Source organism: Chanodichthys erythropterus, chromosome 8, assembly GCF_024489055.1.
Source record: "Chanodichthys erythropterus isolate Z2021 chromosome 8, ASM2448905v1, whole genome shotgun sequence".
Lineage (NCBI taxonomy): Eukaryota > Metazoa > Chordata > Actinopteri > Cypriniformes > Xenocyprididae > Chanodichthys > Chanodichthys erythropterus.
In genome coordinates this window covers 46,477,333-46,494,294 of record NC_090228.1, presented here as the reverse complement: position 1 = coordinate 46,494,294, position 16,962 = coordinate 46,477,333, and the positions used below count along the sequence as shown (strand labels likewise).

The 16,962-nt window shown below is 36.4% G+C and overlaps 1 protein-coding gene across 1 annotated transcript in view; it reads left to right on the top strand.

Moving 5' to 3' along the window:
* Nucleotides 1-3,907: 3,907 nt before the first annotated feature.
* Nucleotides 3,908-16,962, top strand: part of LOC137025335 (uncharacterized) — a 33,110-nt gene continuing 20,055 nt past the window's right edge. Inside the window, exons 1-3 of the mRNA XM_067393334.1 lie at nt 3,908-3,931; nt 4,210-4,809; nt 8,723-10,516. Of these exons, the coding sequence (XP_067249435.1) occupies nt 8,794-10,516 (1,723 nt within the window). The 5' untranslated portion in view covers nt 3,908-3,931; nt 4,210-4,809; nt 8,723-8,793. The remainder of the gene's footprint in view (nt 3,932-4,209; nt 4,810-8,722; nt 10,517-16,962) is intronic.

The following is a 16,962-nucleotide window of genomic DNA, read 5'->3' as shown; positions in this document are numbered from 1 at the left end:
TTGATTTCATTTAGGGCTGTCCCCTAATAGTCGACTAACCATTATTTGACGAGACCAAAATTTTATTAGTCGCTTAACAGGAGAAAAAATATTCTTAGGAAGTTACGAAGCTTACTGCGTGACAGCTAATATTGAGGTACTGGTATGATCACTTTCTCACTTGCATTTAAAATACTCCGTCATTTTTGGTCATCATACAGATTAGAGTAATACACAATAATGAACTTTGAAGCACAAAACTAGTCATACATGGTATTTTTTGAAAGCGTAGAACCTCTGCTTTCTTGCAAGTCCCCTGATATTTGCATTAAGAAAATAATAAGGTCTAAATTCGTTCTTCTGCAACAATGCCCCCTTGAGAAAATCAGATGAAAAATGTTCATATTTCATATTTATAGCACACAAACTCACCAAACATAGACAAGTCACACATCAAATGAAAGCTCTCACTCTCAGGAATGTTACTGTGTACTTTATTTCACAGATCTTATACATTATAGTGACATAACAAAGAATAATTTTCAGAAGAATCACGAAAACTGAAATGACTCCTGTGAACAAGCAAATTTATGCATCATTTCTGCGCTGATAACTACATTTGTGCTCACATACTAGCCTAAAATATCCTATATCAGCTTTTACTTTAGGTTGTTTTCTTCAAAATGAGACCATTCTCATGTGTCTGTGAGCATGCATGGCTAAACGGCACTATAATATGTCTCAGATGCGCAGATCAAAACACGCGATTCAGCGTAAAACATTTATGACCAGTATTTGACTCTCTTTGATTCCTGTCGACTTGCAATGATGTCATCACGCAGTGCGTCCTATGTCATGAAAGCTGACGACCCCCCCTCTCCATAGACACATCGATCAAGCTTCTAGACCATTCAGAGCCCGAGATTTTCCTTTCCAAAGTTGAGGAGGTGGGACTAAAGAACACGAATCGCGTGCGCGCCTTCAAACGGGTGCAGATGATGGAGTTGATTGGAAGTTGGTTTGTGATTTTGGATGGCGAATTATTGCGTGCTTTTATTATCTTGCACTTGTGTTAAACTTCCGAGAGTTTTCTGTAAAATAAGACCATTTTTATCAATTTATTCCAAAGTATGTGGGTAGGGCTGTCTTTTAAGTTCAGGTATGCCTACTGGTTTCAGAAATCAAAAATGGTGACTGTAAAAGTACACTTGGAGAGTCTAACGCCTCCTTTCGATTAAAGCTAAATAACTTTTGCTTAGAAGATGTTATCAAACAAATTATTTTTTCTCCTGTTTATTGCCACCTAGTGGAATCAAAAGAGATTGTCTGAAGCGACATAGACCAAACATGTCCTAAATTACAGACTCTTAAATAAAAACTTCATAAAAAAAAATCTGACTTTTTGTTAGTGTTTATCACAGTATTGTAAACATATAAAATACAAAATATGCAATATTTTACCCATGTTTTAAGATTCAGAGAGTTTTCTGTAAAATGAGACCATTTTTATCTATTTATTCCAAAGTATGCGAGTAGGGCTCTTTTTAAAATTCTGGTATGCCTAATTCTGTAAAAAATTCAAAATATGCTGCAGAGCTGAAGGGGTTAAGTGTTCAACGCCAAATTGAATTAATCAGCTCATTATTATTAACTACAAAACCATAAGTCTTTGTGAATAAAGCATCTCATTTACTGTAATAGAAGAGTGAAAGTAAAACCACATTCATCAGGTTTATTAATAGAGATTTGCAAATGGTTGTGTCAGATAAAGGAGACAAGAGACACATCAAAAAAGTGTACTGTTGGGGGAACTCCAGTACCAGGGTCAGGGAAACACTAATAACTTTCTCTTTGGTAGTAAGCCAGTTTATACAAATCTCCCATGTACCAGAACAGGAAAGTGAAAGTAAAAAAACCCGTTGACAGTTCATTAATCACTTATTATCACATTAACTTCAACATTGCTTGCTTAAGGTGTGCATACGAGACTGGGCATCTTCAGCCCCATTCACACTAGTGATGTGTCATTCATGAACGATTTGCTCATTTTGAATGAAGCTTTAATATGACTCGGGAACAACAAGTTGTCTCAGAGAGTGATTCGTTCATTTTGTGTTGACCACGCATGCGCAACATCTTATAGGTTCTGTACAGGAAACAACAATTAGTTCCCCTTTTGAGACATTCGTTCATCCCATCACAGCCTCATAGGCTGAATGCAGAAACAACAATGATTAGTTCATCTCTCAAGTCTTCGGGTCTGAATCCTTCATTCCTTTTTCACATGACAACAATATTGGCTACAGAAATTAGTTAATTCACAACAGTTGTGTTTCATTTAAATGCAATGTGTGGACTTTTTACACCATTTGTCCTATTTCCATTTAGCAAAATTCATTTTTTATTAAAGGGGTAGTTCACCCAAAAATAAAAATTCTGTCATCATTTACTCACCCTCAAGTTGTTCCAAACCTGTATAGATTTCTTTCTTCTGTTGAACACAAAGGAAGATATTTTGAAGAATGTGGGAAACTGAACAGTTCTGGGGCACCATTGACTTCCATAGTATTTTTTTTTTCCTACTATGGAAGCTGATGGTGCCCCAAAGCGGCCTGTTTACAAACTTTCTTTTGAAACAAGAACAAAGAAATGTATACAAGTTTGGAACAACTTGAGGGTGAGTAAATGATTTTTTCATTTTTGGGTGAACTATCCCTTTAATGACTACACCTACCCCTAAACCTACCCTTAGTAATTTATAGTGCATGAGCACATGTGTTCCACAGTCAACCAATCAAAACACTGTGTGAACTCAACCAATCAACATGGTCAGCGCCCAAGTCCCACTTCTGAAAGTTCTTTGAAAAAGTATTACCTCACGAGCAGGGACTTTCTGAGGAGGAAATTTTTACCCTGAACTTTATTTAGACCCTGGTCCCTGCGGTCAAAACACACAGAATTACACACCTGGAATATTGGAATATAACAAACAAAACATTGTATTTTATTGCATTTCTCAACAGGTATATCTATTACAAGTGAGGCTCCTGCACCTCCTTCCCCGCACCATCACCTAATTATTGACTGTTTTCAATTCGGACTTCATTTCCCAAAGGCCCTCATTCCTCATTCATACCACATGACACACACACACTTCATAAGCAGCTCTTACACACACGCACGTTGCGAAGTCTTGTGAGTCTTACGAGGCCTCTGCCTCGTCCTTGCCATTGTTGTGTTTGCTACTTCAATAAAACTGCAAGTGGATCCTCACTCTGCAGAATCATCATTACAATATCAGAATTATTAATAACGTTTTTGTCGTTCTAGATTATGAAATATCTGCTGACAAAGCACAGTTAATCTATACATTTACACGGAACTATTCTCAAACTGCAATCGCTCGCGGAGATAATTTTCATAGAGTTGTGTTTACTTAAATGTTTATTAGTGAATTAATGGTTATATGTTAAATGTTTATATAATTACGGTGTTTTAAACAAGTGAATCTTGTTAAAAGTTACATGCGGTGGTTTTGTTGGAGCATTTCCTGAGCCTCAACCCGCTGAGTGAACAGCAAAATGCAGACTGCTTCACGAGGCTAATGCTTTTTGTTTTCTCATGGTTATCTTTGTAATTAAAATTTTTTTAAATAAAAGTAAAAAAAAAAAACAACAACATGCATGTACACAATAAGTGCATAGTATCAAATGATCCATTTAAATATATGTACACAAGAGTTAAGGCCACTTTATATAAAGCCAGGCCAATTCTTATAAATCCTTACAGTTCCTGGAAACCCAAAAAATGAAAGTAAAACTTTCCATGCTTAATGTTGGGGGAGAGGGATGGGGATGGGGATGGGGATGAGGGCAGTTAGATGCTATAAAAGCCAAATGCAGAGGCTTTCTGCAACTACAGATGAAGAGCAGATTTGTGAGGAAACCAAACAGTAAGCTTTTTTTCCCTCATCATTTATTCAGAATATAAACTTTTCCTATTCTATTTTTTTTTAAGCCTTAAATTACTTTCAATAAGGATAACACTCATCTTTGTTTTTTCCTTGTTGAATTAAGGGATTTTAGGATCAAATTAATATAAAACTAGTATTAATTTGCTAAAATACTGTGCATTTCCTAGTATAACAGAAATAGATTTACAAACTGTTATTTGGCAAAGCCTTGTCAAATCTATAAATAATAAATAGCTTGTGTGAACTGTTGCGTCAAGGTGTGCAAAAGAAGACAAACGCTGCACGCAGAGCTGCCAGACAACCAGAATTTATTGACAAAAGACCAAGAGCTACAGACTATGGCTAATCGTGGAACTCAGGACAGGATGAGCAAAACTAAGCAGGACTTGAGCAGTGACAGGAGAACAGGAGGACAGAGATTGTCAACCACATCGAGACCTCGCAGTGGAGGAGAGTCTGGCACAAGACCAAACTGCAAACCAGCAACAAAAGTGAGTAAATCTGTCTCCTTAAACATAGAGCCCACTTATTCTGCATTGATGAAAATAAGAAAAATGTACAAATCTAAAAGGTCTGACTAACATCTTGTATAGTAAAGTTAAAAAAAAAAAAAAAAACCCTGAATGTTTTTTGTAACAAAATTTCTCATTAAGTAAATTATGAATTATTTTTTAGTATAGCAGTGGCTGGTGGAAGATTCAAAGGCCAAATTGTAAAGTGTAACATAGAAAACACAAAGTACATATTTTGTGATTTTAATAATTTGACTAATATTAAAACCTTTCTTTTTATTTCATTATTTATCAAGACAAACAGCCATTTGCCACTAACACCGAAAAAAACAGGACATTGTTCAGGTGAGTACATTATCAAATGAGTGTATATATATAAATATATATATATAATAGATAAAACTTGACTCTTCTGCATAATATCATTGGTCCTGTTGCACTCATGGTACAGCAGCAAAGTTCCTTGATTATTACGCTGGAATGAGAGTTTAGTTCCTAGCCATATCGGCCTAGAAAATCGCAACTTTTCACTTTCCGTTGGTCTTAGAACACGATGTAACTACAGAAGAGTCAAGTTTTAAATAGGAAAAATATCGAAACTCTTTGGTCGTTTTTGAGCGAGATGCTAATGGTCTAATCAGATTCAATGAACTATGCTAAGCTATGCTAAAAGTGGTACCGCCAGACCCAGAGATCGACTGAATGGATTCGAAAATTGTTTAACTCTAGGGGAGTTGGAAAATGAGCCTCTTTTCAAAAAAAGTGGAGTGTTCCTTTAAAAGAATTATGGGCATCCTGAAGCAGAAACTGTTGACAAATGGAGAATAATTAGCGAAGCTGCTGTTCATAACATTTCAAGCAAAAGATAATCATGTGCATTTGATCTGATATAACTGGTGTACAGGGTTATGAGATGCATTATGTGAATGCTTGGCTAAAGAGATTAATCTAAATGTAAACTGGCAAAGTGAGTCTTAGCCCTGAAAATTATTAGTAAAGCTATTCCAGAGTTTAGGAGCCAAATGTGCTCTACCTCTTTTTATCCTAGGTACTATCACAAGTCCAGAGTTTTGAGACCTTAAAGAGCATGATGGGTTGTAGGGTGATAGAAGATCATTTAAAAACCATCTAGGGCCTTTTAAGTCAGTAGCAATACTTTGTAATCAATACAGAACTTAATAGGTAACCAGTGTAGAGATGATAAAACTGGGGTTTTATGATCATATTTTCTTGACCTGATTAGAAAATATGCTAAAAACCCAAACTCCATCAGGTGACAGAATGGAGAAAAAAGCTTGGGAGAAACTAGGGGACAGTTCTCCTCTTCCCGGATGAACCAACATGGTGTGTTTAACCCTGTGGGTTATGCATGGTTAGTGGGGGAAAAATGAAGTCACTGACATAAGGCCATAAAACCCATACTGAATATTTGTTTACAAGAAAAATGTGTTGTTGCCTAGAATTTTTCAAAACGACGTGAAAATGCCTACAAGTGCCCACATAAAACAATATATTGATTTGTATTTGTAAGATATGTTTTGTGTCAGAACGCTTAATGTAGGGAGAGTGTGAATCATCTTAATTATGTGTTTCACATCTGGGAAGACAAAGAACCTCCCTAATGGCCCTATAAGCTGAATGGGACTGTGAGGGAGCTAGAACGAAGATGTAGAGAAATTAATTAGAGGCTGCAAGACAAGACAGATTGTGGATTGATGTAATTTAGAATATTTCATCCAGTTCCTTCTGCTTGAAGACTGGGATACATCATGCTGGAACATGGATGGCAGGAGTTGAAGCTGGCATTGAGCTTAATTAAGTTATTTTCCACATCTTCTTGTGCTTGAATGGTTTAAAATCACATTAAAATGAGCGCACGGTAATTTAAGCAGAATAGAAATGTTAATTTTATACCAAGTATCCAATTCGTGACCTTTAATATCTGATTCCAGAATTATGTATTGATAGGTTATAGTATTTTGAATTTTTTGACATATTAACAAAGGTGTCAAGTAACGAAGTACAAATACTTCGTTACCTTACTTAAGTAGAAATTTCGGGTATCTATACTTTACTGGAGTAATTATTTTTCAGACGACTTTTTACTTCTACTGCTTACATTTTCACGCAATTATCTGTACTTTCTACTCCTTACATTTTAAAAATAGCCTCCTTACTCCTATTTCATTTCGGCTTGTTTTCATTCCGGCTTGAAAAAAAAAAAAACTATCCAGATAAATCGCGCCATCCGGATAGAGTGAATTTGATTGTGGTTGGATGAGAACTATAAACATTCTGACACCCTATTGGTTTGTACGCGATCCATCACACCTGCACATGTCGCAAATCACGTCACACTCCAGCAAGGTGGACAGTGTTGGGAGTCATTACTCAAAAAAGATTATTTCTTAAGTTATTATTTCTCCACTACTGGCTCATTTAGGCTATCAAACGGGTGCTTTCTCTTCGTCCTCCGCAAATTAAGCTAGGTAGTTCAGTAGAGAGACGTTTGAATAAATTAGCGGTAAATTACACCGGTTTTTAATTTTTTTTAGCGCGACCCTTTTTATTTATGTGACCCATAGTCATATACAACCAGGTGGCTAAACAAGCCTAAACGAATTAATTTAAAACGGAACTGAAGGTAAACCTACGTTGCTCTCATGGTGTTATACCTCTCTCTTTCGGTGAAGTGGAGCAGTGCTCTTGCTGAATGGCACGGATTGCACTACGGACTATTATACCTTTTATATATATATATATATATATATATATATATATATATATATATATATATATATTTAAACTGTATTTTATTTTTTATAACGAACAAGCTGCGATGTCACGTTTCCAGTGCTTTGTTGTGTGCGCGTGAGGCGCGGGCGCGATCAAACAGCTGTCATTGCCTCATCGTCATGGCAACGGTTCGTGGCCAAGTCAGATTACGTCAGGCCCTGCGTTCCATTCGGAAGGGCTCATCCCTATGCTCTAATCCCTTCAAAGGGTTTACCCTCCGGAGTGAGAGCTTCGAAGGGATGAAGGGTGTAGGGATCAAATTACTCCTTTTTTTAGAACGCACTTCTGCATCATCTTAACGAGACAATCAAGGAGGATAGATTGCGCAAGCTGCGCCCTTTATTTAACGTTAGTTTATTTATTTATTTTTGGTTTATCTCACCATAATGTATATTGTGTCTATGTATTTGAAACATTTGAATGGACTGATAAAGGGAGCTGTAAAGTAATTTTGTTGAAGCACAATGTCGTTTTGACCATAATAATGTACTAAATCTAACTTGTATAAATATTACAGTAGTACAGAAAAATACTATACATACATTTATAGATAAAATCAAACTCCGAGCCTCCTGTACCCATTCTGTGACGTCAAACAACTTCCCTGTGCAAAGGATCATGGGGACCCAAAGTGTCCATCAGTTGTACCCTTCGAAATCCTTCATTCCGAAGGGCCCTTTAAAGTGGCCAGTTTTGAGCACTTCGGTTTGGAACAACCCTTCAATATGGCGCCCATGATTGTTTTCACTCCAAAGTGCTCTTCAGAGGGTGATATATCCCGTTTGGAATGCACAGAGAGTTTGTTGCCGTTTGTTGGATGCTCAGACAACCAAACAAAAGCCGATTAAACATGTTCAGTCTGGTAAAAACAGACTCCGACCAACGGCAACAGGGTTATCACACCTATCCAACAAACTCCAACAGACGAGTGCGGTGTGAACTGAAACAGCTGAAAACTACCCGCGTTTGGCAGGTTGGCGGGTGTTAATGTCAAGCCCTGATTGTTACTAACCTGCCCTGGGTACACCAAAACTACCCGCATTTTTCTTGTCCGCTGCCCTCACAGATTCCTGCAGTGAAGTTTGGATGTACATTTACATTCCAATAAAGGTTATTGATGACATTTTGAGGAGGTGGAGTGCACGATATAGACCCTGTGGCGCGGCCTAAGCTTTTGTCCTTAATGGAATTTTTTTTTTCCTTACGTTACTTTTACTTTTATACTTTAAGTAGTTTTGAAACCAGTACTTTTACACTTTTACTTGAGTAAAAAGCTTGAGTTGATACTTCAACTTCTACAGAAGTATTTTTAAACCCTAGTATCTATACTTCTACTTGAGTATTGAATGTGAATACTTTTGACACCACTGCATATTAATGATATTGCACAGAGTACTCACTTAATTTGTACATTGTATTAACAAATGGATGTACAATCATTTCCTTTTCCTTTAACCAGCAGAGGTGGAACAACATCCAAAAAGGATTCCTAGACTGTGCCATTCTGCTGTTAACACTCAAAACAATCAAAAAATGGCAAGAGAAAGCACATGCAGCAAAACCACAAAAAAAGACCAAAGCAATGGAAAGGTCTCAAGTGTTGCAAATAATATAAAGAACAACTGGAGCAGAAAAATAGAAGGTGGAAGCAATGAAACCCTACCCATGTTTAAACTCAACCTGGATGAAACATGGCAGAACAGAGATGGATTCTGCAGAAGAAGCACATTTGGGATAACCATCATAAAAGAAAACAAAACCATTATGATGATCGGAGCCACAGGTGCAGGAAAAACCACTCTAATTAACAGCATGATCAACTACATTCTGGGAGTGCAATGGGAAGATGACTTCCGGTTTGTGCTGATAGATGAAGGGAAGCAGAAATCCCAGGCTGAAAGTCAGACTTCAGAGATCACGGCATATCAAATTAATCACATGAAAGATTTCCGGGTTTCATATTCTCTGACTATTGTGGACACACCAGGCTTTGGTGATACCAGAGGAATTTCACATGACCAGAAAATCACAACACAGATTCATGAGTTCTTTTCTGCCCGTGGAGGGATCGACCGCATTGATGCCGTGTGTTTTGTTGTACAGGCTTCTCTTGCCCGTCTGACACACACACAGAAATACATCTTTGACTCCATACTTTCCATATTTGGGAAGGATATTGCTGAAAACATCCTTGTGCTGGTCACCTTTGCAGATGGGAAAACACCTCCAGTTCTTGAGGCCATCAAAGTATCTGAAGTTCCCTGTTCTACCAATGAGTCTGGAGAGCCTCTTCACTTCAAGTTCAACAACTCTGCCCTGTTTGCTACCAATAAACAATCTGCAGAAGATGAGGAATCTGACTGTGAAAACTTTGACAAAATGTTCTGGAAGTTGGGATTTTCTAGCATGAGAAAATTCTTCACATCCCTTGAAACGATGGAAACCAAGAGCTTGACTCTGACACAGGAGGTCCTAAAAGAGCGTCAACAGCTGGAAGTGCTTGTGCAGGGTCTCCAGCCCCAAATCAATGCTGGTCTATCAAAACTGGATGAAATCAAGAAGACAAGAGCTGCTCTGGAGCAAAACAAGGCTAAAATGGATGCGAACAAGGATTTTGAGTATGAATTAGAAGTAACTGTTCCAAAAAAGATCGAAAACAACACTCGCTACTTCTTAACCAACTGCCAAAAGTGTCACTTCACATGTCATGACACATGCAGTATAGCAGATGACAATATGAAATACTACTGCTGGGCCATGAAAGATGGAAAGTGTACGGTCTGTCCTGGAAAGTGTGACTGGAACGTGCACTTTAATCAGAAATACAAATGGGATTATGTCACAGAAAAGAGAAAGGAAACTTATCAGGATTTAAAAAAGCGATTTGAGGATGCATATGGACAGGTCATGTCAAATGAAAAGATCTTTGAAAAGCTTGAAAATGAGCTTGAGATTGTCCAGGATATTATGACAACACTAATAAAGAAATCTCAAGAGTCCTTGGAGCGTCTGCAGGAAATTGCCCTCAAGCCTAATCCTCTGTCCACCCCTGACTACATTGATCTGATGATTGAGTCTGAGAAACAAGAAGCCAAGCCTGGATTTCAAGATCGCATTCAGTCTTTAATGGAGGTCAGGAAGAAGGCAGAGATCATCAGTAAGGTTTCCACAGGAGAAGTGCTTTCAGCTGATTTGGAAACATATAAACCTGTTAACAGAAAAAAAGAATCATCATTTGATCCAAGAATCCTGTTCAGTAGGGCAAAGAATTACATAATGAAAAAATCATCCACAAACGATTTTTTCTTTATTTAAATGTTATTGCACTGTACATAATCACAACTTTTTAAACTATCTATAATTATAATACCTATCAACCGTAATTTTTGATTGTTGTAAAATGTTCTGCATGCATTTTTTGACACTTTAAATACCTAAAATTTTATCTTCATTATATGCATATGATTTTTTTAAACAGGTTTATCAAAAGAAAAGAAAAAAAAAAAAGATTTATGTTATACAAAATTAACTGAATATGTTATACATCACAAATTAACAGATTGTATTGTATTGCTGTTTTACTTTCATTGAATGTACTTATTTTGCATGGATAGGAAAAAAGAAAACTACATGAAAGTAGAATTAACTAAATCTAAACCTTGTGCATTGCTAATAAATACATTTTAATCATGGCAACTTTCAAAATAGTTTTAGCATGCTAATGACAGTGACAATGCTAATGCATGCTATGACAATCGCTAGTGCCTGAGACAGATCAGACAAACAATTTATTTGTTATATTTAAAAGATCACCAATCACAAGATCACTGAATGTTTCTTAAAAAAATCTGATGTAAAGATAAGCTAGAAGTCTCTGAAGGACCAATAAGTTTGTGCCAGGCTGTGGCCTCGTCTTTCCATTCATCAAACACCTCTCTGTCTCATCAAGACAACTTCAGCAAAGATCAACTGAAGCCTCAAGAACTTGTAGTGGGACACTCATTCAACAGACGAGACATGCAAATGTCAGACTTTATCTTATTTGGCACATTAAGTATCACCTAATCCTTTTCACAAAAGTGTTAGAATGAAGAAACTTGTTTCCTTCTGTCTGTTGGTTTTTTTAGAATATCAAATTGTATTCTTTACTCCACTTCAGCTTTAACCCTCTTCCTACACCAAACCCAAACTGTGTGCTTGTTAATAAAATTTTGTTTGTAGTGCACTTGAAGTTGTCTATTGTTTTGCTAAAAATTGAGTTCCTAATCATACCAATCACTGCTACATGCTCGTACAAGGTGCTGGACAAGTATTAGGATTTTATTGTATATTGCCATGAGTAATATCTTCCTATAGTCTATAGATGTTTACACTAAACTTAACTGGATGAGTGTTGAAAGGATATCTTAGACTGATTCCAGCAAGAATCCCTGAATCAGTTACTTGATCTAAAAACTTTTATTTATGTAATTATTTGTACATATATTATATATGTGCTGGGAAGGTGTGAACACATCACAACAAACAAACTTTACCAAAGCCCCATTTGTCCCTTTTCACCATATTTTTACGCACAAATTTTGTATTGGATAGGCGTTTCGTCCACGCGGATCTGGTGTTTTCGGAAGGTGAAACCACTATTTTTTTTTAAACCGGGTCCCAGAGTGGATAAATCGTGTGGACAGCCAATCCGTATATTTTCTGAAACGATGATGTCATCACCCCACGTGTCGACCCTAGTCAAACGCCGCTAACAGCACAAAACAGCCACAACAACAACAATAGCAGACTCTAGATCAGTGGTCACCAACCTTTTTAAGCCCAAGATCCCTGACCTCGACCTTTTTGAAAGACAAGATCTACTTCCCAGCTAACAAAAAAAGGTCCCCAGGACGTCCCCTGAATGGCCTCTGCGAACGTCCCCCGAACGTCCATGTGTAGGGTCCTCTGGCTGTCCCGGGGACGTCCGCAAAGACGTCCTCCGGACGTTCACTATGGAACGCGATCGGGGCCAAATGTCTTTAAACGAAACGCGTGACTTTTGACCGTGTCAACACGCACTATTTGTCCGCGTCAACGCGACAACACACACAGCAGCCAATGAAATTGTTGTATTTGAGACTATATTTGCATATGTGACGCGATGGTACGTATGGCCTGGTTGGTATATACGTATACAAACATCAGATGTCATGTTTATTCATGAAGGATGTCGTAATGGTATGCTGGTATGCACGTATACAAACATCGAGGGAACATTGGTACGTTTTGTGTGTGATATCAGCCTTATGTCATGATTTGTCATGCCCTTTTAAGTTATCCTGCGTTCTTTCTCCGATACAAAAGTCAATTTAAGTGAAATTATATGACAAATATGTTTATTTACTATTATGGATCCAGCAGCAATTTAGGTAGGCCTAAATAAACTGCATGCATATAATGATATGTATATTTTTAAATATAATTCATTTATATAGGAGTTTTGTAGGGGAAACAGGAAATGTTTAAAGGTTAAATATTAAAATAGGCCTAGTGAAATTCCATGACAAAAAAGACTAAATTATTGGTCCGTGTACTTTTGCGTCCATTCGTTTTTCCTTTTTTAAACCAGAAATGAAATATGGAAAATGCGGTTTATTTGTTTTTTTATAGTAACACTGATTAATAGAATTAACAGATACAAGCTAATTTTCCTTATGCAAGATTATGATTTTGTTAAAAAATTATATGAATGATATACAACTTGTTTTTTAATATGTAAAAAAGCTAAATTTAATTTACGGTTTTGCATCATCCACACAGACGCTACAGCGCCCTCTAGTGCCTTTTCCTTTGGCGTCGACTCGCTTCAACAGCCAGCCTAAATGACATTAATTAATTTTAATTCGCTAAATTACTATTAATATTATTTTTACATTTATGTTTTAACCTAAACATTACATTTCTAAACCTTATAGCCTCTTGTTTAGCGCTCTAACATTATAGAGTTGTGGTGTCAATCCCGTCATTTTGCTTTTTATTCTGTTTTATAGGCTAAAGGCCAAAACGACATCTATATTACTGTGACTTTTTCGTCTAGCTCTGTTAGGTGTTTTATATTGTTTTATATTGAGAAATTAGGAGTCACTTTAGCTATGCTATGCTGTTCAAATTGAAAATATACCATCATATATTATGTTATGATGACAAAATTATACCCCGATATGCGATTTTTGTGAAGACAAAATTCCCATGCCCTTTGCATCAGTAGAGTTTGACATGAAATATTTCTCAATTCTCATTGAAAGCAATGCGTTACGGCCGCGTCGCTGGACATTAATGCTTTATGTGGCTTAATCCTAAAACAACATCCAGAAACTATTTTCTCGCACATGTTCTTGTCATCAACAGCAGCATCTAAGGCTAAGACAACGGTGGAAGGACAATATTTTTATGTTAAGCGTTGAAAGCGCGTTGTCTTCATATTCGGCCTGGCTTGCTTATATCTTTATTGGTCAATTAATATCAGTGTTTATCAATGTTTATTTCTTCATAACTGTTTTATTTTCAAGGAAAAAGCTTAACGTGTTATCGTGTTAATAGTGGACTGCTTATAAGATGTAGTGAATTTGCTCCTTCAATATCACTATCACTGGATGAAGCGGGACATAGCCTACTGGTTTAGGGTCAGTTTATTCTCTTGGACATGCGGCAGTATCGGACCCCTCGTGAGTGAGAATGGGGTGGAAAAGTCAAGTATTATCATGTTTCAGAGACATGGCTCTCGAAAGTGTGGGGGAAACAACAATTTTACAAAAGAAAACTTGTAAATTGACATTTTTTCGACTTTCATTGGTCCTTTTTTAATTTTGGTTTATAAAGATGCAAAACTTAATAAACGAAAATCTGAAAAGAAGTCAATAGCCTATTTATTGAATTTTGTGTATTCGGTTTTAATTTAAATTTTGGAATTCACCATAGCATGTAAAAATAAAACAACCGTTCGTTTTTTGTTTTTCTTGACGTGGTTAAAAAAACGAAAAAGGAATGGACGCAAAAGTACACGGACCATTATTGCTAAGCATTTTTGTTATGGAAAAGGGGCACTGCAATACCAAAACCAATATCGAAAGCTCTTCCCAACTGTGAAACATGGTTTAATGCTGCTTTGAAGTCATGCATTTTGACACTATATTGGCATGTTAGAGCCGCTTTGCAGCAGAATTTGTTTTGAATTTGTTACTGAAGCTACTATGAAACAATATATATTGTAGCTTGTATGCATATTCTTTCTTTCTCAAACCTGAGTTTTGATTTCTAAGTGATCAATTTATGTATAAGTGTTTTCACACATCATTGGCTGTATAGGTCATCAGTAAATGACAATGCACCACCCCCGACAAAAAAAGGTTTTGTTAGTTTTAAATGACATATCTAATGTAGAGAACTGTGTTTAGAGTTTTGCAAAAAGGTTGTTTTTCAATTGCAAACTGTGTGTAAAGCATATAATGTGCTTGTAGTTATGCAGACTTGGTCTTAAGATTCTATACATGAGTGAATGGTTTCAGTGAGTGAGCCTCAAGTCACACTTTTAGTCTAAGCAATTTGAAAAAACTGTAAAACAAACTGTGACAGAGGTCGCCTATATGGAATGAACCAAGAAAATCTTAAAATTGCATGGGACAGAGAAGCATAAATAGCAGCAAAAAAGACTGCCATAAAAAAAAACCAAAAGACAATTATTTTAATGCAAAAAATAAATAAAAAAAATTCACACATCAGTTTCAGTTTCTGTTTGTTAGTAATCTGTACTTAATCTGTTTCAGAAAGCCATTTTATTTTTAAAAACATGATTAAGCAGATTAAGGCCTACTCCTGTCTTAATTTAAACCCTGTCTGGGAAACTGCCCCCAAAGGTTTCACAAAGTTATTCTTGTCTCTATAACTTATGGATTCCTAAAGACATGTTTATGGGTAAATACAATATTAATAATACAAAAAAAAAATGAATATCAAAACATATTTTAAATATAATGAAGTAATTTTATTATAGAACTCATCAGCCTGCAGCAGCCAATATGATGTTCCTGGAAACTAAACAGAGACAGAACAGTATAAATAAACTATACAACCAACTAAACACCAAATTATAAAAACATTATTAGGCTATGTGAAAGTGAATAAAGTTCACTTTGTTCACTGTGTGTGTGTTCAGTTATAAATATGTGCTGTGTAAATTAGCCTTCATACACTTAGAAATTATATATAGCCTAACTTTAAAAAACAAACAATAACCCATATAGATAAATTATAATAATTGTATAATATTGAGAATTTAGCCTACTTAATATACATTGTAACATAAGGCTACTTTACGCTAGCACAGTCAGTTAAGCAATTAATTAATATTTTATATTAATATGTATGTAGCCTAGGCTACATATAAAGGTAAGTCTGCTTTTTAAAAAAAAATATATATATATATATTACGACATGTACAGAATGTGCGCGTTAAGAAACACGTTCAAATTTGTCGTCTTAACATGATAAAACTGTGCGTCTTTACATGTACTAAAGTAACGCGACGACAACTGACGCCTTAACACGACCAGAATGTGCGTGTTGACACGTCAAAAAGAAACACGTAAAAAATTGCCGCGTTAACGCGAACAAACAGTGCGTGTTGACACGGTCAAAAGTCACGCGTTTCGTTTAAAGACATTTGGCCCCGATCGCGTTCCATAGTTCACGGGGACGTTCACAGGACGTTCAGCGGCCATTCGGGACGTTTAGGGGACTTTCGATTAAGTCCTCTTATTGTTTTTTATTTTACTTCTAGGTTAACAAAAGAACACAAACACGTTGTAAGGAGAAAAATACATTTATTTATTTATTATAAATGAGCAGTTTCATAATTGTTGTGCTCTTTCCGTGTGTGTGTGTGTTATGCAGTTGTGCACGCGCGTCTCTCGTCAGCTGTGGTAGTCCGATGGCAGTTTTTTCGATGGCTTCTAACCTAAAACGACAAAATGAACACATTCAATAATGTTTCAGGTATCCTTTGTCTATTAAGAAACATTTGTTACTGACAATTTGGATCGTGAGACCAAGATTAGCGTACATTTGAAGATAGGCCGTAACGGTCAGCCGCGACGGACAACAACTTCAGCAAACGTTTGTAAATGTAATCTTGTCATATAATTTAAACTTTACGAGATAAACAGTGGTTATGGTAGCTAATGTCTGCTAAACTAAAATTTAAAATACCTTTTCGACCGACGAAAGAGAAAACTCAAGGCCTCATCTGAGAAAATCACCGGCAGGACCGTTAACTGTCGACGCAGCCGAGCGTTGCCATGGCTACATGCGCGTAACCTAAAGAATGACGTCACTCGATCGTCACTTGCTTGTATCTCACAGTGTGGCTATATTACACTTTTTGCCACATGCTATACCTTTCTTATGTGTAAAAATTAAAGTATTTTTTTTTTTTAAATAACTTTTCTTTAATAAAACCATGTTTGACAGGTATTTATGGGTATAGGAATTGTCTTACCTGTGTTATTTTCCAATTTCTTTGCCAGCAAAGTGCTTTTCCATTCTTCATCTTTTGTTTGGCTGCATTCATCAGTTGAAGTCATTAACATTATTTTATGTCCCATTCTTATATTATCCCACATCTTATATTCAGTAGCCTACTATTGGGGGGCATCATGATTTTAA